The sequence below is a fragment of the Fundulus heteroclitus genome, chromosome 3 (assembly GCF_011125445.2).
Source record: "Fundulus heteroclitus isolate FHET01 chromosome 3, MU-UCD_Fhet_4.1, whole genome shotgun sequence".
In the NCBI taxonomy this organism is placed as follows: domain Eukaryota; kingdom Metazoa; phylum Chordata; class Actinopteri; order Cyprinodontiformes; family Fundulidae; genus Fundulus; species Fundulus heteroclitus.
In genome coordinates, this window is record NC_046363.1 from 8,954,818 (window position 1) to 8,977,082 (window position 22,265).

Below are 22,265 nucleotides of genomic sequence, written 5' to 3' on the forward strand. Positions count from 1 at the left end.
TTCATTCAGATGAGAGAAAGATTGAGCTTTCAGTAATAAAACGTTCTGATTGTGAAACAGGATGAGTCTGTTATGTCCACAGTAAAGTCTAGTGGAGGATCTGCGATGCTATGGGCCTGGTTACTCTTGTAAAAGGCCCTGGGAACATTTTTTAAATTAAATACTAGAAACCAAATCCAACTTTTTCTTTAAGTCAGAGGCTGGGTGATCTACAGAGATTGTGCAAAGCGAGATGATCCCTCTAACCTTTTGCTTAAACCTTGTGAAAAATGATAAAAGAACTGCTGTTCTATGGCCAAAGTAGGTTTGTACAAAGTATTAACTGCAGTCAAGCCAATAGGTAATAATGTAAAACAAAAAAAAAAAAAAAAAAAAAGACTGCTACACTTTCTTATTGACTTTTTTTCCTTGCCCTAAGTAACTTTTCTCAAAAGAAGATTGTAATTTTATTTTATTTTCAGCATGAGCCTATGTCACTGCTATACAAGTGGAATCCATTTTACCACTTGTTGCACATCTTCACCAGAGATGCCATCAAATGTTGACAGTCAAGTGTGTTGGGAAGGATCAAAGATAAGCTTTCAAACCTCAACACTTCATCAGTTGACAAGCATGATGATCATTGAATCATGCTTGAGGGGCCATGTCACTGTCATCAGGACTGGTGCAAAGCACAAAGTGAATAAATAAGAAAGAAGAATGACCAAATACTCTACCAATTCCCCAAAGAACCACTGAAAAATATCCAGCCACAATTATGCAGAAACCTGACAAGACACAATTTAATAAGGGACATTTAGCCAAATGTGTAGATTAGAGAAAATACTCTAACACTAAAAGTTCAGCCATGGGCTCCAAATTATTGCTTTCAAAAGCCTTAACTTATCACAGTGCCACTGTTTTTACAATGTTTTGTGCATTTTTGGGCACAGAATACTAGAACAGTTCCTTCACAGGTTTCCAAGAAAACGAAATTATGAAGATGGGTCCAAGACTGTCGAAGTGGGCATTATAAAAAGATAAACATAGCCATTAGCAATAATTCAGGATACAGCGATGGACTCATAAAGATATATTACAGGGAATGCTAACAATGTCAGGACACATGAGGGGGTGCAGCCATGAATACATGAGCCGCAACAACGGGAAGACGGGCTGGCTGCCCGGGCGACAGAGCTTGGATTGTTGTCAGAATTTTGGGCATGATATGAGATGAGAAGACTGTATGGTAGACGTTGGGAAGACCCTCCACATACCACTGCATAGGGTGTTTTCACCATCAGGTCAAAATTCAAACTTCCTTAATTTTATTTCCAGCTTTTCATTTAGATTTGTTTTGCAGTTTAAAAAAGTAGTTAAATATCAATGAATGTGTATATAGTAATACTTAGGTTCCATTTTAAAAGCTGCAGGATAAAGTAGTCAGGTTAATAAAAGTCTAGCTCTTTTGAACTTCCTACTTACATCTGGCTTATCAACTATAAAGTTCTTCACAATTCTAGCAGGTATGTTTTCCACAAGGAAAAAAAAACAAACCAAAAAATAAATAAACTATGAAAAGGTCAAATTATTATGAAGCCAACATCTGGTTGTTTATAATGGACAATAAAAATGCTGTTGCTGGACGAGGCGGAATCCTTTCATGCATAATTCTAAGCAAATCCAAGCTCACTTAACCACTCTAATCCCAGCACTCACACAATTAAATGATAGACTGCATTTTCCAACACATGTTCAGACACGGTTAAGAAGAATTATTTGTGGGGAGAGAAAAAAAACAAAAAAACAGTCTTGCAGTGTTGATTATTTGGTTTTTCATGTGAGGGCAGGCTCTGTCCTCAGGCCTCATTTATGGGTAATAAATATTAATGTTACATCTGAGAGTCTCTATCCATTATCACAAACCAATTTCCATCTGAAGAAGCCACAATCAGGTTTACTGCAGCATATGGAGTAATCTATTTTCATCATAACACTTCATTAATCATTGATAATCTTTTCACATACTCTTTAAGGCAACTTCAAATGATAGATTGCTCCCCACGTGTAATTGTTGAGGGTGGTATCAAAGCCAATAACAACCAGAGTCGTCTGGCTGATAACAAGACGAGCTGGACGCTCAAACAAAACCCTGCTGAGCCCCCGGGTCCATTTGCTTTCATGTTTTCTTTCTACCTGAGCGCTTGACAAACACAGCCGTGCGCTTTCGGTCCTGCCTGGCTCCCGGCTGCGTCCGTACACCGTGTTTACCTGCCGTCGACTGACTCGGGACACACATTACAGCTTAAAACCATTAAGACAGAAAACCAATGGGGGAGTGAGGTCATGATAAGACGGTCTTATCTGGAAAGCTTCAAGAGTACACACAGAGCGCACATTATAACCTGCATCTCTTCCAAGAATCCGAGCAGATGCTCAGCCACATTCCTCCTTAAGAGCCTCTCCCTGCATCTCCTCCAATTCCATTAACCATCCAGTAAATTATGCCTTTTGTTTGGGTATTATGCAGCACCAATTTTCTTTTCGCAAGGCTGAAGACATCGAAGCCCTGTGTGCTGTCCTCAAGTGACTCCCTTTTGCATGTGTGCCTAAGTTGAAACAGGTTCATCCAAGTCAGTTGCATCACAATGAGGGATGAGATCCAAGCAACGCTGCTGTCACAGAGACTTCAGCTGAGGTGGACGCCAAGACTCTTCTCCTGAGGGAGAGAGGTTTCAATCATTTCTGAAAAGAGAATGAGCTAAAGAAAACCATCACAGACCACGCCAGAAAACTACTGTCAGTGAGTGCACTGTGATGTATGGATGCTGTTAGTAGGTCAAGTACCCTCAAACATCCATAGAATAAAGTTAATGTGTGGCTTGGGCCTGCTTACAGAAGACTCGCGAGGCTGATATCCTGATTATTTCATATAAAACGGCTTCCTTCGCTCAGCAGTCATAAACAGATAAAGCATATCGGGCGTTACAGATTATTTTCACCCAATATAACAAGGACATTTTAAAATAATAAGACACGTTTAAGCTTAAAACATCAATGTTTATTAAAAAAAAAAAAAAAACAAACATGTTGAGGGCTGTCGAAAACCGATTTCGGATGAAGAAAGACTGAAGGAGTTTTATCGGAAGAGATGGGAGCTGCAGGCGCGTGGGCAAACACAGACTTGTTTGGAAGGAACACATTGTGAATTTCATACTCTCTTAAGAGTGAATCACACAGTTGGATGAGCCCAATATACAGACAAGGAGAACAACGAGTGAAATGGAAAGCCACTCTCAAATATGTCCAGAAAAAAACTCTGGAATTGCCAAAAACAATATTACCCTAAGGTAATTCATGCAGGCATCAATGCCACAGCAATGTTCAACTTTGATTTGCCTTCAATTTCAATTGATACCTTAGGTAACTGACTCTTCACTCTACAAATCCACTTCCATCTTATGACTAGCTAATACACACACCTTTTTGAACATAGTAAAACAAATACACTTCTGAGATGCCATATTTACCACATATGCACAACTATTACGACATTTAAACAAGTTTCACACAAATGTTGCAGTAATAGTCTGATAATAACAACAATACTTAAACTCAGGATATAATATATCAGTGCACCTCAGTGTGACTCCAACAAACAGCAGCCAGACCTGCTTTCTGATTAATTCAGCTAAAAATTATTCTACCCCACACAAAGACAAGGTATCCAGTCAGTGACAAATGCTGTAATCATAGACTATAATGTATACTGAAGTATCGGAAATGTCATTTCACCTTTACTGAATAAAGTTATATCGCAATATATAGATATTGAATTATTTTCCACACCTATTTAACACTATAAAATTTCACAAATATATGCTTCCTTTTAGTAACCTAACCCTAGCCAGATGTATTTCACTCCGCCTAGCTTCACTCACATCCATCTGGGACTGATCCATAGGAATTGCCTTTATTGAAGGCTGGGCCTTATCAAAAATCCTTGCATATGATTGGATAAGCCACTTGTCTGTCATCTTTATCGACGTGATATTTCAACCACTCACACCTGAAGCTAGCCCGTGACGCTGTGAGGGCGATGCAGGAAAAAACAAACTTTTTTTTTTTATGTGTTTGCGGCTCTAGAGGTGCACGTTTTATTGACAGTGAGCTGACAGGAAGAGGGGGGAAGACAGGTGGCAAAGCGCCGTGGGTCGGAGTCGATCCCGGGCCGACCGCGTTGAGGACTAAATGCCTCCTAACATGGTTCGCGCTAACCGCTCCGCTGCGGGCGCGCCCCGGAGAACAAAACTTGCCAAATCCGGTCGGGAGAAGGGTGAAAACATGGTTTCCACCAACAAAAGCCTTCAGAGGCGTTCTCTGATGTTCTTTTAATGAAACAATATTAGGTAGATTGGACAACACAGAAGAAATAGCAGCATCAATGTTAACGCTTGCTTCCTCGATGCGAGCCGGCATTGTTTTTTTTTTTCACGGTCGCTTCTCCACTACGTCACATCTATGGAACTCCAACCCTGCGTCCTGATTGGCTGGACAATAAAATTGGTTGGAGAAATAACTCTCTATGGGAGATGTCCCAGATGGATGTGAGTGAAGCTAGGCGGAGCGATATCAATCTGGCTAGGGTCAGGTTATCCTTTTAGTATAAAGTGGCTGAGAACGTTGCAGCCCTTCTGTAGCGGTTTCCCCCAACAACACAACACTATACTTTGTGAATGGATGGATAGCAGCTTTGTTGCAGGGAAGCTTCATATGGATTGAGCACAAATCTGACAAATTTAGAATTGGGGAAATTCAAAAGGAGTCCCAGGTTGACAAGCTTCTACTGGCAAGACGTTGATGTGTGTGGTGCTGCGGAAAGTACTGTCTCCTGTGAAGAGTCAATGACCCGATGACTGTATTGTGACTGGCTCCAGCAAGACACACAGATTCCTAGCTGGCCAGATCTGATCTCTGGAAAAGTAATAGATTAATGGGAGCTACGGAACACATTTTATACTCCTGACAAGTAAAGCAAATGTGCATTCATGTAAGAATGCAAGGAAATAATGGCTCAATGTTTCATGGGAAAAACTATAAATGTCAATAAATTGGAAAGAGAAATAAAGTCTCTTAGTGAGGAATTAAATACCTCATATGTAGGAAGTACATCTTTGCACAACTCATGTGGCCAGGCAAAGCCTGCATACTTTACTACTTTAAGTGACATATCATGCAAAATTCACTTTTTTAGCCACTAAATACATTTTGTTCTGTACTTTGAATCAAAAGAAGTGCAGAAAATATGAATGCAGTCAAGGTGCTGCATAGATTTCTTCATTTTTTTTGGGTCATCTTTTTCAAGCCCTTCTTTTTTCTATAACGATTTTTAAAAAATAAAAATAAAAACTCAGTATTTGCTGCAGAACTGCTAAACACGTCATGGACTTCCAGATTACCAATCTTGTGACTCTGCCATTGGTATTTCTCAGAGCAAATGTGTAGTCCAAGCTGAAGGATGCCAAAGCTACAAAAGGATAATTCTAAATGTTTGGTTGTGCATCACATCATCCCCCAGCACACTACAAAAATGGCCGAAAGGGGAAAAGGGGAACACTGTACAACCTTGGAGCGAGGTGGATGTGAAGTGCCTTCATTAGATTTAAAGAGACAGCACCAAAACAAGATGCTTACAGATGCATCTCAAAACAGGGGTAAAAAGTTGAAACATTAATTTAATTTGGTCTAAATTAATGAGGAATTTAGACCAAAGCATTGCTGTTCCCCTTTATATAGACCACAACTGAACTGAAAAGCACGATATGTCCCCTTTAAGAATGGCTTTGACTGATTACATTTACTAGAACACTAGACAGCTGCAGAAAATAAAACCTCTTTTTCTAGACTTTCACACCAGTTTGTGTCCATGAAGCCCTTCATCAACTGCATGGCTGATTTTACTTAGATCAATGCAGACCTGGTGGAGGACTAGGAAAAAAAGGGGAGTTCCTGCATAGTGCAGCCTTAATGATCTCTTATTCCAGGACGCATCAGTCTTCATTTGCTTCATACGGCCGCACAGAAAAACAGCGCACAGGCCACATCTAAGTCAACTCGCCACACAGGCTTGTCTGAGGGATACACAAGGTAAGTGTGACTCACAGGACATGAAAAATTTTAATTGGCTGCCAGGAGCCAGATGTGCGTCTGCAGACCATCCCGCAGTCTCTGCACACACCGACTCTGACAGCCAGTTAATAAGGAACACAAAAGGCGAGCTTTAAAGAGACATGTGCATGCTCGAAAAGCTTAACGCCGGGTGCACAAGCTTTTGAATTAAGTTGACACACTGGCTTTGTTACTGCAGCTTCAAGCCCAAGAATAGAATCTGGCCTGAAAACCTGTTTGCCAGAGAATACCAGTTTACCACCGTCCACTCTAAATTATGTGCACTGTCCATTGTTCACGAACATGGAGAGCAAAATGATTTGATACACAGCTAAAACCCAGAGCAATCATGGGCCAAGCCCATGCTTAATTTGAGGGAACCGTCAAGGGAAAAAGAAAGCCCAACCTCTTGACTCCATTGTGTTAACCATCAGCACAGATTAAATGGTCTGCTCTTTACCACGTCTTTTAAATACACCTGTATTGTAGTACACCTGTACTATCATTTTTCATTCATTAATGAAAGTTTAGTTTGAACAATGAAACAGAAGACAAAAAAAACACAAGAGAGATGTTAGTAACTTTATTATGATAAATATTCCATGTACTAATAAGCTATTGTTATAAATATAACTGAAAATAGATTACCATGGTGCACCACATGGTAATCATGGGATACATGGGAATAAACATGTATTTTTTAAAGTCATAATGACAAATTTCCAAAGACTTTAAATTTTGAACAGATTTTGCCAACTTAAATCAAGCAGCATTGACTTCATACTTAAGATTTCAAGAACACTGGGTCTCAGGGTCATCAACCAATATAAACCTTATATTTATTTAAAAAGGTAAACAACTCGTCCACAGCGCCTTGCAAAAATAATCACCCATTCTCCTTGAACCTTTCCACACTTTATTACTCCCCCCCACACATTTTATCACTTTTATCAAACTTCTATATATTTTTGAATTTGAATTTAGTCCCTTAGTGCAATGGCAAGGGACTAGCTCAATCGGCATTGCACATGTGAAACAGATATCTACACATTAGTCTTTACAAAATTGCTCAACCTCAGTCAGGAACTTCAAATAAGACTCAAAACAGATTCTCAATCAGATTTTGGTTGGCCCGTTGACTGTGACACATGAATTTGATCTAAACCATTTCACTGCATATTTAGTGGCATTATCCTGCTAACAGGTCCACATCCTTCCAAGTCAAGTCTTGAGCAGCTGCTCACAGGCTTTCTTTTAGGAAATGTGTCTGCATCCATCTTCCCATTAAGTCTAACCATCTTCCATGTTGCATCATTTCAGTTTCATTTCAACATTGCCTATCCACTCTTGCCACATGCTTGCACTACATCAGCGACTGCTGCTAAATTAATGGAGCAAATCATCAACTGTTGCCAGAAGACATGCTTGCTGCATAGATAATGACCCATTGCAGGTGGTCGTTACGCACACTTAAGCACTGAAATGAACTGGCAAGAACCCTGGTTGGTTCTCTTTCCAAGTTGCAATTATACACAACTTTCTATTGGCCTACCACTTAAAACGCCAATAAGATGCAATGATTCATATGGCTGTAAACAAATGTTTCAAGAGGTATCTTTGCAAGGCATGGTAAATAGCACTCCTGCTTCAATAGAATGCATAAAGGTAAAAGAAAAACGAAGGATAGGTAAACAGATATCACGTTCTATTAATTCTCCCGTCTCTAACTAGAGAAAGCCGTTTTCTGCATCCCTCCGTCAATCTCGGACATTGTTGCGGGTGATTGTTGTCCAGCTTCTCCTGACAACGTCGCATTACTTCAGTGAGGATTGAGGACATTTGTTTTCACACAGCCGAGGTCTCACTCTAGGTCTCATCGCAACATTTTCATTCAGGCTGACGTCTTGACTTTGATTTGGAAGTTGACGCCTTGATTCTTTGCCTCTGTTACACCATTCAGTTAATTTGGTGCTTTGCTTGAAATTGCTGCGATGTTGCATAATCTAGTTTGAGCCAAGCTTTTGTTCACAGGGGGCCTTAGATTTGACTCTAGAGTACTTTGGTATAGAGCGGTTCATGGCTGCCTCAAAGAAAGCAAATGTATACAGACGTAGCTGCAATACAAGGCCAAATCATCAGCCCTCCAGCAATATGCTTGATAGATGGTAAGAGCTGTTTTGGTTTTTATCCTTTGTTTTTTACCGAATGGCACCTTAAGCCCGTCTCATCCATCTGAAAGGACACGGGATCCAGGGGCTCCATCTAATGCAACTTTGCAAAGCTAGGTTGTACTCCAAAGCTCATAACTGGCAAAAGGCCAACTAATTACCGAGATGCTTCGTAATATAAATATTTTTAAACCTAACAACCTGCATTGTAAAGTGCCACATAATTGTTATTGTGTCATACCTAGACTTACCTATTTATTCTGGCAATACTTAAAAAAAACTTCTGCATTCGACTGCTTTTTCTCCGGCATTTGAAGTCATGCCAGGCCAGAGCAGCACCGCAGCACCCAGTAGTTAGGCCAGCTCTGTAGCAGGTCACTGAGGACATGAAGGGTGCTGCTTCTCATTTCATCCATTTGGGTCTTCTCTCATTGCTACTCAGAAGTGGACATTAAGATTCTGAGCTTTTCGTGGTTTGCTTTGTGGATTTTAAGAGGGGATTTCAATCTCAGAGATTTATTTTAGACCGCTATATTTTGCAATGTAGTTACTACCCAAAGATAGAAAGGCACTGAATGTCAACGGATTTTAAAGAATTTACGCAAGACTGCCATAGATTTTCTTCTGCGTGGTATAATGTCCATTCTTCATCACACTTTCCAAAAATCTAAAAGGTCAAGAGTTATATGTGTTGTTTGACTCAACCAGAAGATCAAGAAGGAAAGGTCATTCGTTTTACAAAGATAGAAAACAAAGAAGATGGAAAATCTTCACATTTAAAGATGTGGAATATGTTTTTCTGCCTGAATAGTTTTATATGGTAGACGGGGAATTGTTTCTTATTCGCTCTGTGATTTTAGCAGATTCTCCCGCACCTTATTGGCTTAATGATTCAAACATAAAATTTCTCACTGTTTTATGCTTAAAAAAAAACAGTAAGCAAGTGCTAATTTCATATCAGGGATTAAAATGGACTAAAGGAGAAAAATCAACCTAGGGACAGCAAAAGGTCTCCTGGCACTACCCCTTCCGCTTCTTTCATACATCAAACAAACGCACTACATCTGGGTATCTAATTGGTTTTGAATTTAATCGAGTAAATCTTACGCAAGCTATTTTGAACCAGAATATTCGATTCTAAGCTTCTGACAAACTGAAAGATAAAAGCTTAGAAATAACTGGCTCTATGCATTAGTCTGGGTGATAATGATTGTAATTTAGCCAAAAATTAATTCTGCCCTTTTAGTAAAATTTGATAAAGGCTTATGTGTGATAAAAGGCTGTTTGATGCTCAGGCAGACGGTGGGGGGGAAAAAAAAATAAGAGAAAAAAAAAATGTAAATGGACGCACTGAAAAAAAAAATGGAAAACTGAATGAATATCAGTGCAGCAGTTTAATTCAACAGCGCTGACTTTATGAACGACGGAGCACATTTATGCATATTTAAACATTGTGTTTGGCAGATGTCTAAGGGGCTTTTGGTTGAAGGAAACGATGAGGAATGATACTGCTGATGGCTTGAAGTCCGGCATTAGGCTTGCTAAGCCCATAAACAAGCTATTCAATTTCATGGCCGTTGTTTTAATGGGACTGCCACAGAAAAAAAAGGGCTTTACACACTTTGTTGACATTCCTCTCGCAATCGGTTTCAGCGGATCAATGATCACTCTCGGTTTTAAGTAGTTCACAGCACAACACTGCCCTCGGCCATTATTAGCAGTTGTCTGCGTAAATGACTTCCCTCCGGCACTTCAACCGTAAGTCCAAAGCTTCGGGTGGTAGCATGAGGAGCGTGGTGCTCACTGACTAAGCTGTGCACAGAGCACTGGACTTGGATAATAAAATATAAAACAGCTAAATTTAATCAAGTGCTTTTCAGCTGTAAAACAAGCTGCCGTGCTGACACTAAGATAAACTGGGACATATTCTATGGTTATTTAAAAGCACCGTGTGCGCTGGGAAGGAATATTCATGATCGATTTGCTGTAGCGAAAGCTCTTGCAGCTCTGCCTCAACACACAGCTTTAGTTTATGTTTCCAAAGCGCTCTTCAAACCGTCACGATCTCCCCAGCATGGCTCACCGTGATTCAGTGAACTGATACCGGGCTCGGGTGCACAAGAAAGGATCTGGCAATAGGGTAATTATTTCAAAAAGAGTTTTGTATGTATGTAACAAATCTGGAACAGCCACAAAAAAAAATACAAATAAAAATCTTTCTCAGGGTGCATCCAAGTTCGGTATTTTCTTTTGCTAGGGTACTATAACCTAACCTGCTCGTAGCGATGCCCGTTCATGGCATTCGTTTCTGTTACGCTGCTACAGAAATCATGTAAACCCTTTTATTCACTGAAGGATGTCGCTTCGTTTATCCTGGCCGGAGCTTATATCCCACCATCCTGCACATCTGAGGCGGAGAGTGAGCTCGCCGACTTGATACACATGGAGAGAAAACACTCTGACTCTCTCATGATCATTGTGGGTGATTTTAACAGCATAAACCTCTCCAATGAGCTACCCAGATGCAGACAGCATGTTAATTGCCCAACCAGAGGGAAAAAAACAAACCAAAAAAAAAAACACACTGGACCATTGTTACACTGTTTTAAAGAACGCATTCAGAGCAGTCGCTCGTTCAGGGCTAGTACTCTCTGACTATTGTCTCCTCCACCTTATTCCAACTCATGAGCAGAAGCTGAAGACCTTTAAATCTGTGGTTCGCACGGTTGAAAAAGACCCAACCAAAGATTTAAAGAAGAGCAAATATCAATGGCAAAATATTTTTAAATGTGGAAATTGGTCATTCTTAAAAAAAGCAAACTGAAATTTAATAAAGCTTCAAAGTACTTTGTGCATTTTTAATTAATTCAGTCATTTGAAAAAAAATTTGACACCCAATAAAATATTTAGTCCTTTATCAAGACGTTTCTGTTTATAATTGCCTAATCTTGTTTTTTCTCTGTCGTATTTTCCTCTGTCGCTCATTTTTTTCCTGAACCAACTATGGTGGATTCGCTGGTGCATGTTGGGTCACTGTGGAGTTGCAAGGTCCAGTTTTTTTTGTTTTTGTTTTTTTGTTTTTTGTTTATAGATTTTCCTCAAGCACCTTCTGATAGACAGTAGCATTCATGGGGGATTCTATGACGCTTAGCTGGCAGCAAAGCTTCCCAAACTATGTGACTTACAGCTCTCTGCTTTATGGTTGGTTTGAGGCTGTAATTGTTTCATACCAAACATGTCCTCTGCTTTTTAGACTCGTCTCTCCAAAGACTATTAATAGTTGCCTTCATGTTTTGAGCAAATTTTCCTCCTTGCACAACTTCTACAAAAGTTCAACTTGTGCAGTCTCTGATTGTAGAAGCATGACCTGTTTGCCTCTACAGTCTTAGTTCTGTAACTAAATTAAAAAAAAATATATTTTTTTAAATCAAAAATTGAGGTGTCCAAATACCATAGATAAACACACACATGCAGTCAAATGCCATTCTAATTTCTTCCCCCATCACTGTAGCTGGCCTTCTGCTGGTGACTGAGTGTACTAGTTACCTTGCAAATAGTTTCAGTATCCCACGGCAGGATGGTCCTTAGATCGATGACCTCACAGGACACCCCTAGTTTCTCCTGAGCCATGTTGGCCACCTCCTTCAACACATGGATCTAAACGGAAGATGAAAGAAGACATTAACAGCTGTTTACACTGAGATTTAAGTGTGTGCCGCTTTACTGTGTATCTGGTTCAATTCAATTCTTAGATTGATACAAAAAAAAGAACTATGACAACTATTACCAAGATGTTTATAAATCTCTGTCCTGGCAGATTTGTATTCCACTGAATGAGTGAATTCATGTCATCTTCCAGTGCTCTCTCAACTGGCAATGGATCGAGTCATGGATCACATGGTTCGGATCAACTGAGACCTAAGGATGGCTTGAATTGTAGTCTAATATCAATAAACCATCTCACAGCCCTGTACAGGCTCACTCTAAATCAGGGCTTTTGTTATAAGGTTTAACTCAAGATTCTGTGCTGTAGAAATGTTAAAACTTGACATGGACAACATGGACAATCCTAACAAGTAGTCAATCTATATCTATATCATATAGTCCTGTGCTTGATGGTATCCAGATCCATATTATATTTATCATTAATTTGTGCAGGTTAAGCATTTCAGAAGCATGTTTGGAAACATACCATCTAATTGAAGCAGAAAGGTCTAAACTTAAGAGCTTCTTGTAAGTCAATGAAAACTCAATCAATTGGATTTTTTCTAATATGAAACATTTTAATGCTCCCTACAAATCTTACCTGTTTTTAGCAATATAAATACTTTTCTATTGTCTGAAAATATAATTTATAACATATTATGGAACTTGGTCTTTGTTTTCACCCACCAATTCCACACAAAACACATACATCTTCAGTGGTCATCACACATTATTTCAGGAAGAAAATTAAATCCATTTTCAAATACACATAGGACGAACCACACAAAACCATATGAGCTATGTATGAAAATGTTAAAGGTAAACTGATTTATCCCAGCATTATGCACGTTATAAAGTTATTTTCCTCACACTCTTATGTTAAATACGAAAAACAATAAATGCAATAAAATTATACAAAGAGGCAGCAAGCGGACAGCTGAATTTCTCAGAGGGTAACCTGTTCAGCATTTACTGCCTTTATTGCATTCAGCACAAAAACAAACTCTCATAACTGTTCCAGTTGCTGCTGGTTTTCTCTCATTTCTCCCTGAAAGTAATAACACAAACAGCTAAAATGTTTTTGTTTAGTTTACATTACAATTCTTAACTCTGCAACATTGAAATTGGTAATATGGAATGGCAGTGTTTGGATTTTATTTTGGGATTTGGACATCTGATAAGTTTTGTTCTTGATTTTTTTTTTTCCTTTTAACTTATGTTTGAAACAAATCAATAAATTAAACTAAGGTAATGTTGCTATTTCTGGTGGAGACTTTATTTGTAATTTATATACCCTGGGATCGTCAGACAGATTAGCTGAGTAAAGCAAGTTTTCTGAAGGGTCTTAGCTTCCTGGCCAGCTTAGGACCAGGACCTGCTTAAAAAGGGGAATCAAGCCATTTTCTTTCCTTTCATCTACATATGGTTGACAGATGGGTGTGGTGTTGAGAAGCAAGAAATCTCATTGCAAAAAAGCACTGCCTTTGAAACCCACAGAAAGATCCTTGGTGTACTTATTTCCTGCACTTTTAATCCTCAGTAATTTGATCTAGTTATTGAATCCCTTGCAAAATGCCTCAGATGCGCTGAGCACATTCAAGGCATTCAGAGAGGTCATACTTAACATTAGGTATCCCTTTATACCGATGACGTGTTACTTTTTATACATTTATAATCCCCACATATCTGGATTCTCTTTGCTGTCATTGCTTGTCCAGTTTCGTTACTTTTCAGGTTATAAAACAAATGTCCACAATAATGAATGTTTTCTTTTAAAAAAACTCTTAAATTGGATCTGCCTACTCTCAGCTTTAACTTTTTAAGACGCTTGAAAAAAGGCTGAAAAGATCAGTTTCTCTTCAAACATATATGTTTGCTCAATTGTCAATCTCATTTACAGATCTATCAGGAGAAAGAAAAATATGTTTGAAGAGAAACGGATCATTTTCAGTGATCAAAAACACCATGTTAAGACTAAAATGATCAAGTCTTATTAGGTTAAAAATATCCAAATCATAAGCATGCTTGCTGGCCTGCATCAACTCAAAAGAAATAAAGAAATTTAGGAAGAATACTTACTTTGTTTAATTGTCATCGGTTTCCACCCTGAAATTCTTTAAACCCAAGTCTTCATAATACGTTTGGAAAGGCACACCACTAATAGGGAGGTTTTTTATGTTTCTTTTTTTGTTTTTTTACACCGTAAAATTTTCCCTGACCAGATACTGATCCATTATCTTTCACTTGCATATTTTGGTACATTTTGTACTATGTTAAATGTCGGGTGGTGTCTTTTGCCGCTCTTCTGGTCCTCTGCTTCAGTGTGCTTATTTTTTACTTTTTTGTCGTTTAATTTTTTTTTTTACTTATTGTTGTTAAAAAGTAATTCAAAACTAGATACATGAAAAAGCAGCATTATGCTTTCAACTGCTTCACCATACACACTATTTTCTGCCCGAATCTGAGCAACAAAATAAGCTTTGATGGAGACGTTTCACCTGAAAGCCCTCAGACCTCCTGCCACCCTGCAGGTACGTTCCACCTTGGATTAACCGTAATAAGAAGTCTGGGTACAACTGATTGCAGGAACGATTCCTGGTGAGCCACATGCCGTTTTATAACAGGCACCAGAAAATGAAATCTCTGTGGTAAACAGAAAGGACACAATAGAAGGCACACAGCAGAACCCAGTGTTAAAACATCGGGATCCAAGAAAAGCCTTGATGCTTTGTGGATGCATCGGTGGACCTGGTCTAAGACTGGCAGATGAGATACCTTGCTGTGACAACGGGGCTTTGTGATGGACTTAAAGTTAATCCACTGGTAGCCTTTGTGGCGCTACGTGCCATTTAATATAGAAGAGACACGGCTTCAATGGTCATGAAAATATTACCGACCATAGATTAAAACTCCAAACTGTTCAGGTGACACACTTCAAATGTGTCACTAACCAAGTGACGTACCTGTGTTCCCCAGGCAACCAGCGTGACGTCACTTCCTTCCTGTAGGACCTCAGCTTGCGAGAGAGGGATGGTGTAGGAGTCGACTGGAACCTGCTCCACTGAGGAGACACACACAAGCTCAAGCATTAAATGCAGGCTCACATTCAAAAGACACTATGGCTGTGGCTCCGAGCACTCATTCATCATTCAAATATGTACCCTGTGATTTTTATGCAAAACACTTTGAACCCCAAACCAGCAGTATCCCTAAATAATAGACCAGATGACAAAGTGGTGAAATACGAGACCATCAAACAAATGGGGAAAAAAAAAAAAAAAAACGTCTTACTCTTTAACATTTTATCTGGACAGTTTCAAATGCTGCTTGAAGCTTTTTTTCCAGAATCTCTCCTCTCATGAGAGGCTGTGTGTCTTTATGAGCACAATCTAACACATGATCCAATCAGATCTGCTTCCAGCTTCAGGCCTATAACTGATTAATGTTCCCCCACAACACGTTAATGGGATGGGGTAAAGAAAACGAGACCCACAGAAAAACAAAGCATCAGTCCAAAAGGGAAAGCCTCGTGGTCAGTCTGTCTTTGAACTAAAGCCAGCAAAAAGTAAATTGAGTGTATGGTTTAAATCAAACTAAGCTCCTTAGAAACCCAAAGGCAAGGAATTAAATCCTTGACTTTGGGTTTCTCTGTTACCAACTATTTTAAACTATATTCATTATTTTAATAATGAGGGATTTTATCATCACATTTAACATCTTGGTGATGAGAGAAAATGTGTGTCGTAGGATTTTGAAAGATGAGTTTTAAAAGTATTACAGACAGGCAAAGAGACAATTAGACTAATCATTTTCTATAGAGATGTTGGATTTGAGACCTTTCTGGAAACCTTGCAACTTGATACTTTGAACCCATTTAATAAGATGTGTAACACCGTAAAAACTGTTCATCTCAAGAACTCGCTGTGTTTAAACATGTTGAGCTCAGGTGAAGAATATGCAACCTACTTTAGGTTTACAGGTGAAAGAGCTAAAAAGAAATCGTGTAAATTAATTTACGATACAATGACAAAAGTCTTTCAGTCATTTTATACATGGCTAAATTGTATAGTTTTCCTGACAGACCTCCAAAGTGTTAATAGAGTAAGCTCACTAGGGTTTATGCAACATTTTTCTACAGTGGACAGGCTTTAAATGAGCAACCTGCAACAAATGAAATCTACATGGATGGATGAATGGATGAACAGCTGCAAAACATACTAACGCATGAATTATTGGATGGATAAACAGACACATGAACTCAACTTTTATAAATTGCGATTGGTTTTCCATACTTAATTCCCAATTTCCTTGTTCAATTTTCTGTAACAATTGTCTTCAGAAATGGGTTTTTAGAAAGATGTTCAAATTATTTAAAACCATAAGGCTGAAGTGAAACGCTTCTTAACGGTTTAAGGAAACCAGAGAAAAAGCAGCAGCCTGCTCTTAGAAACAACATATCAAATATGCGATTCGATTAACAAACATAAAAACTCGATTATCTTATTGACAATTTGTACCCTAATTCTGAGGGACTCAGAAGCGCGTAGTTGTGGCACTCAGTTTATGATGCACACATGTGCACATCTGCCCCGGATCCTCTGCCCTCTACACCAAAAGGAAAGCGACTTTGACAAGAGCAACACCACGTGCAGGCCGCGTTCAATTAAACTACATATTTTTAAAGAACAAATACGAAAACTTTGTTACATGTTTTGACCCAGAGGTGGAAGTAAAAAGGCTGATATTATGTGTGGCTGTAAACTGGAAAGCCATCAAGCTAGGGATGTCAAATCTTCCCCTCAATGAGAAGACAAAACCAATTACAAAGTTCTCAGCAATTTTTAACCACAGAGGATCTGCGACCTTTCGAGTTGTTAGGAAGCAGGCCTTTGTGTTACAGAGCAGTCTTTGGACTTAACAACCCACCTAAACATTTTTTTTTCATTCAAATATTGATCTCCACAAACAGAAACATCACAAACAAAGGGACAGCCTCACAAGGACATGAGATAAATAACATTTGATGCATGGGCATCTACTGCCATGGACTCTTATATCACTGTTACTGCGCATCTTCTGATTTGTGATGAGCGCAGTGAATGAGAGTCACATGGGTTTAAATATCAGTGAGCTGTTTAAGACTGTAGCAGACAAGACAGAAACAGAAGATCTAAGGAGGATTTAGTTTTAGTTACATGTGAATTGAGAGAACTTGGACTCATTGGGAATAAGGTTGGGTGTTTTTTAGTTTGAAAATTTACAGAGGTCCACAAACTTTGGCACAGATTTGTTTTCTATTCTGTATTAAGATTTATTTCCTGTGATATTGGTTTTCAGAATGTGGTTGTTTGTGTATGGGTGGGCTAGGTGGGGTTGTCATGGGATGTCAATACCTTAATAATTGCATTGTAGCCTTCAGAAATCAGAACCAACTTGTGATGTGACAAAAGATTAGCAGACCTCTACATAATGTGCATATGAGACTCTAAATATGACATTGGGCTATGAATCGTGCCCCTAAAATTCTTGTCATATTTGACGGACGTTTATATGGATATTTGTACTAAGTTTAACTATAATTTATATAAATACGGAAGGTCTAGAAATCTTTGTTTCCAGAATTTAAAACTTGTTCGACGAGTATCTTGTCACAAGCTTGTGGAGTTGTAATACAACCTGAAGCATCCTATTGTGCAGAGAGGCAATACATTATTGTTGCTGTACTACACTGCAACTCCCAGAGAGGACATTAAATTTAAATGAGAAACGATGCAAATAAAGCCACTGCCGATAACTCAGACACCTGCTCTTGGATGCCCTGGTTGCCTACATCCATCTGTAGGAGGGGGCGGCTCCAGTCCTCTCCCAGCTACTAAATCCCACTACGCTTTTAAAATTCAAAAGATAAATCCACACTTGGAAAATATTAAGAACATCAATAATAAAAGTACATCAGGTTTGCATCTACCTTGATGTTCTTCCACATATCCTATAACAGAGCGGTACAGCCCGAGCTACACACCAGCAGAATGAGGAAAAACATGGAGTGTTTCAGCATGACATTGTCACCCCCACACAAATTACCTTCAGCTGGCCCCTCTCCTGCCATCATCTGCAATAATAATTATCCATCTCCCTTCTAAATCATTTCACAAACAAACTGTAGGCCTTGGCAATACATTTTCAGAGCTAAGGGGACTTTCAATGCAATCACTTGCTTTCCCCTACTTTTGCTTATTGGCTATCAACCTAAACACAGAAGTCATGCATACAACTATAATTATTTAGAAATGTAACAATAAGATTTTTTAATTTTTCAGTGTCTGACCAACTTATCATCAATCAGGGCCTATGAAGCTTATAATCAAGTACCAGCTGATGTCAGAGAAACGGACCAGCAGACAATAACCTAACCCAATCTACCTGGGTTCTTGTCTGCCTCTGTGGTTTAACCAACAAATGAAAGAAAAGTGGATAATTATCCAAGTGGATGTTTCAGACAACTGTTGTAATCGCCATTTGCTTGAGCCCCATTTTCAAAAATGTCAGTTTTAACTAAACCCTTGAGAATATCATTGCCCCCAAAAACCAGATGCAGTTTACTTACTCAATGCCCAACCTTACCTAACACGCATTAAAGAGGACTTACTTAATTACTATAGTTAAGCTCATTGATGTGTGAGAAAATTACAGTAAATTTAAAACAGACAAATAAAACACAGACAAGCTTTAACAGACAAGACAGTTAAAAACTGTTAAAATTGTTAAAATAATTAAAAATTGAAAAAAATAGAGACAGGCCCTTAGGATGTGCAAAAGGTTTCCTTAAACAGGTGTGTGTTGTAAAAAGAGTCCTAAACTTTAAAAGACAAGAGCCTGACAAGGGCAGATGATTCCACAACTTTGGAGTAGCTACAGCAAAAGCACAATCTCCTCTTAGTTTCCACTTGGATTTAGGGACAATAAGGAGCTATGTTTTAACATATTTTGGCCCATCCTGCGCCACATTTTTAACACACTAGGGAAACTTGGGGCTTTCAAGTTAGGTTCAGGGAGACTATGCTGTCCCCAAGCAGCACACCACAAGAACAAGCCCAATTTTAATGCAATTTAGGCTAGGAGTGGGTAAAAAAAATGTATTTATCAATGCACTGCAATACAGTTTTCCTAATCAATATTGATCCAGATAATCTTCTGAATGAGTTAGTTCCCTGTTTCGAATAAATAAATATCGAAACATTTAAATCAATATCGAATCAGTATTAAATCGAATTGTGAGGTTCTTAACAATACCCTCCTCTGCTTTACACATACATATCAGCATTTATGGTAAAATTTCACATTACCATAAGCACAAATAACACTGGAAGAGGGGCTGGGCTCAGGGGAAATGGTGTGGTCCTCTTACTCCCACCCAGCGCCTGTGCTGGTTTGGTGGGTACTGGCAGTCCCTGGTGGCATCGTGGGAAGGCCTGCCCCACTTGGGGGGTGATGTTGTTTGTGTGGGCGCTCAGGCCACGTCCTGGTTGGCTCTCGTCTGGAAGCCTGTGGCTCCTGAAGCAGTGTCAGGCTGTCCGTGGGTAACAGAGACTATATCCCTCCATCTTGACTTATCAGGCACTAGTTCACCAGGTGGGATGGTAATGTGCCCTCCCTACAGGGTCTTTAAGAGGTCTGGGCTAGTTCCTGCCCGGTGTGTTGGGGGCTCTGGGGGTGTCGCTCCCCATTTTGTGCTGGTCAGCCTTGATGTCAAGGTTGGTGTGGGTCTTAGGCTGCCGGGAGGACTGGGTCCCGAACTTGGCCTGGCCAGCGGTGTGGCTTAGTTGCGGGTACTTGGTGCCCTATATCATTGTGGCCTAACTACTTTGAAGCTGGATCCAGTTTTGATTAGATTTAGGATACGATTTCTAGATATCCTTCTTATAGAGCAAATCTGCTCTTGTTCATGCTTGTTCATGCTGTTCTCTGTTGGTATACATGAAATGCAAGATACGTGGGGGAGGGGGGGGGGAAACAATCATGAAGCTTGTATTGCCTCCCTAAATTATACACATCAAGCAATTATGTTGTCATGGCAGCAGTTTCTTCATCAGCTAAACACAAACAAGGGCTTATTGCAATATGTGACTGTGAGATGTTTTTTTTACATGCCCATAGCTACCAACAAACAAGTACAGAGGAGTTTTAAAACTACATTCTAGATTTCCTGCTTGTGGTCATGCAGATTTCACTAAACTCGTGTGAAAGTGTATTTGTTTGGTCGTGCCTCACACATGTAAATACACAGAGCCAACAGGAACTGTTGTCAAAACTCTTTGGAAGCGATACGCTGGTGTTTGGATGGAGATATGTGATCGGCAGAGTTAATCGGCTAATAAAGAAAAAAAAAAAAAAAGGTAATCACCTTCCCATTTATTGAATCAACATCCTCCGGTTGTGACACAATTTACGCTAATGCATTTCTCTGATCCTTCAGGGAACTTTGCTTGCTATTCTCCAAAAATGTGTAAAGCTAATACCCGAGATGGTGGTGTTGAAAGTTTCTGAGCACCTCAGATGTATTTGATTGTCACCGGGCCTTGCATGCCTTGTAAGCAGCCATCATTAAAGCTAAGCAATGAAAGAGGCTCTGCGCCTCAACGCTGGATAAAACCGAACATGGCAGGACCAGTCAAAACCAATCACAACACGTTTTTTCTCTCATTTTAAATTACATTTAAACAGGCTTACCTGCTGCTCTGTAAAGAATCTTGGGCTCAAAGAATAAACATGGGTTGTTGTCAGCGATGCATGACAGCAGCAGCCCTTTGGCCTCCAGTGGACCACGAGGTATTACAATCTGAGGAACACACAAAAAAGGACATTTCTAAACGCTTGCTAAAATAAGACGTTAAATAAAGATAAGGTGGGTTTTATTGTATACATTTTACATCATTTGGCAGTACTGAAAAGTAAATCTACCTAAATGCACCATTACTATATAAGCTTTATGTAGCAGTCTTAGAAACATTTACAGCAGACAAATGATTTGTTCAAAAACAGCTCAGGGTTGGGTCTTTGTTTCTCTCTGTGTAACTGAAAATCTTCAGACAGTAAAATATATCAAGAGTACGATATATCACAAGATAAGAGTTTTCTACAGAATCCATTCAAACTAAATAGCAGTTTTGTTTGTTTTTGTTTTGCTCTAATTTACTCTGTGTTAGAGTGGTAAACCTTCGTAGTAACTAACAGGAGACTTTAATAAGCCTTCCTGTAATCATTAATATGTTACGTTAGGAGAGGAGGCGACGTCACACCAGGTGAGATAAACAACATCATTTTGGACGACAGCAGTTCAACAAGATTTTTCTTATATTTGTAAATAAGGAGAATAATATACAGTTTCCTCCCCGTTTTCAGCTTTTGATATTAGTGATTAGAAGGAATAACACAATTAGCAAATGTAACTGCATTTATAAGCTAATTTTAAAATGCAGTCTCAGTTTGTACTTCCTATATTTGATATTTATTGGTCATGTTTCTACCAACCCCTCTTCCTTTAACTGCAATGCACCAAAACATTCATAAGTCAACAAATCAGGTGCTGCCTTATCCTTAAGTTATACATTATTTACCTTATTTCCTCTTTACTACAGTTATAAGGTAGAATCAGATAGAAAACCCCACAATGAACACAGAGTGGAAAACTAATTTAGTCTTGAGAGCCTTGTGTCAAATGGAGGAACCAGTAATGATAGCGTGCACAGGGATTAGCATTCAGCTGTATGACCTTTGCAGAGAAGCAGCATGGCTGTTGCTCTCTTAGTAACAGTTAAATTGTACAATCCACTTTCTTTGCCATGCTTCCTAAAGTCAAACCGAATGGAAATAATTCTGGTCTCAGTAATAAGCCTATATTCAGTTTAAATTGTGTTAATAGACTACAGCAGAAAATTAAGTGTTTTATGATTAAGGTAAGTTTTTTTATATGTTTCTTAATTTGAGCATGTTGTGGAGATTTTCCTCACCACTATTTTATGTCAAAAGTCTTAAGAAATGGCGTGTTGCACAGTAATGACATTAATGACATCTAAGGCCAAAATGATTCATACTCCTAGCATACTGAGGTTTACAATTATTTTCATTTAGCCAATAACTCTCTTGGAGGACAAAAAAAGTGTAATAGTTAGGCAAGTTTTCAAACAAAGTATATTATCTTTTTTTTTAATCACATGTCAAAATGTTTTCTATTCTTCTTATTGA

The 22,265-nt window shown here is 39.0% G+C and overlaps 1 protein-coding gene across 1 annotated transcript in view; it reads right to left on the reverse strand.

Moving 5' to 3' along the window:
- bckdhb (branched chain keto acid dehydrogenase E1 subunit beta) overlaps positions 1-22,265 on the reverse strand; it is a 60,201-nt gene that overhangs the window by 23,562 nt on the left and 14,374 nt on the right. Inside the window, exons 6-8 of the mRNA XM_012872970.3 lie at positions 20,751-20,859; positions 14,984-15,081; positions 11,862-11,972 (exon numbers count right to left, since the gene is read on the reverse strand). Coding sequence (XP_012728424.2) covers positions 11,862-11,972; positions 14,984-15,081; positions 20,751-20,859 — 318 coding nt within the window. The remainder of the gene's footprint in view (positions 1-11,861; positions 11,973-14,983; positions 15,082-20,750; positions 20,860-22,265) is intronic.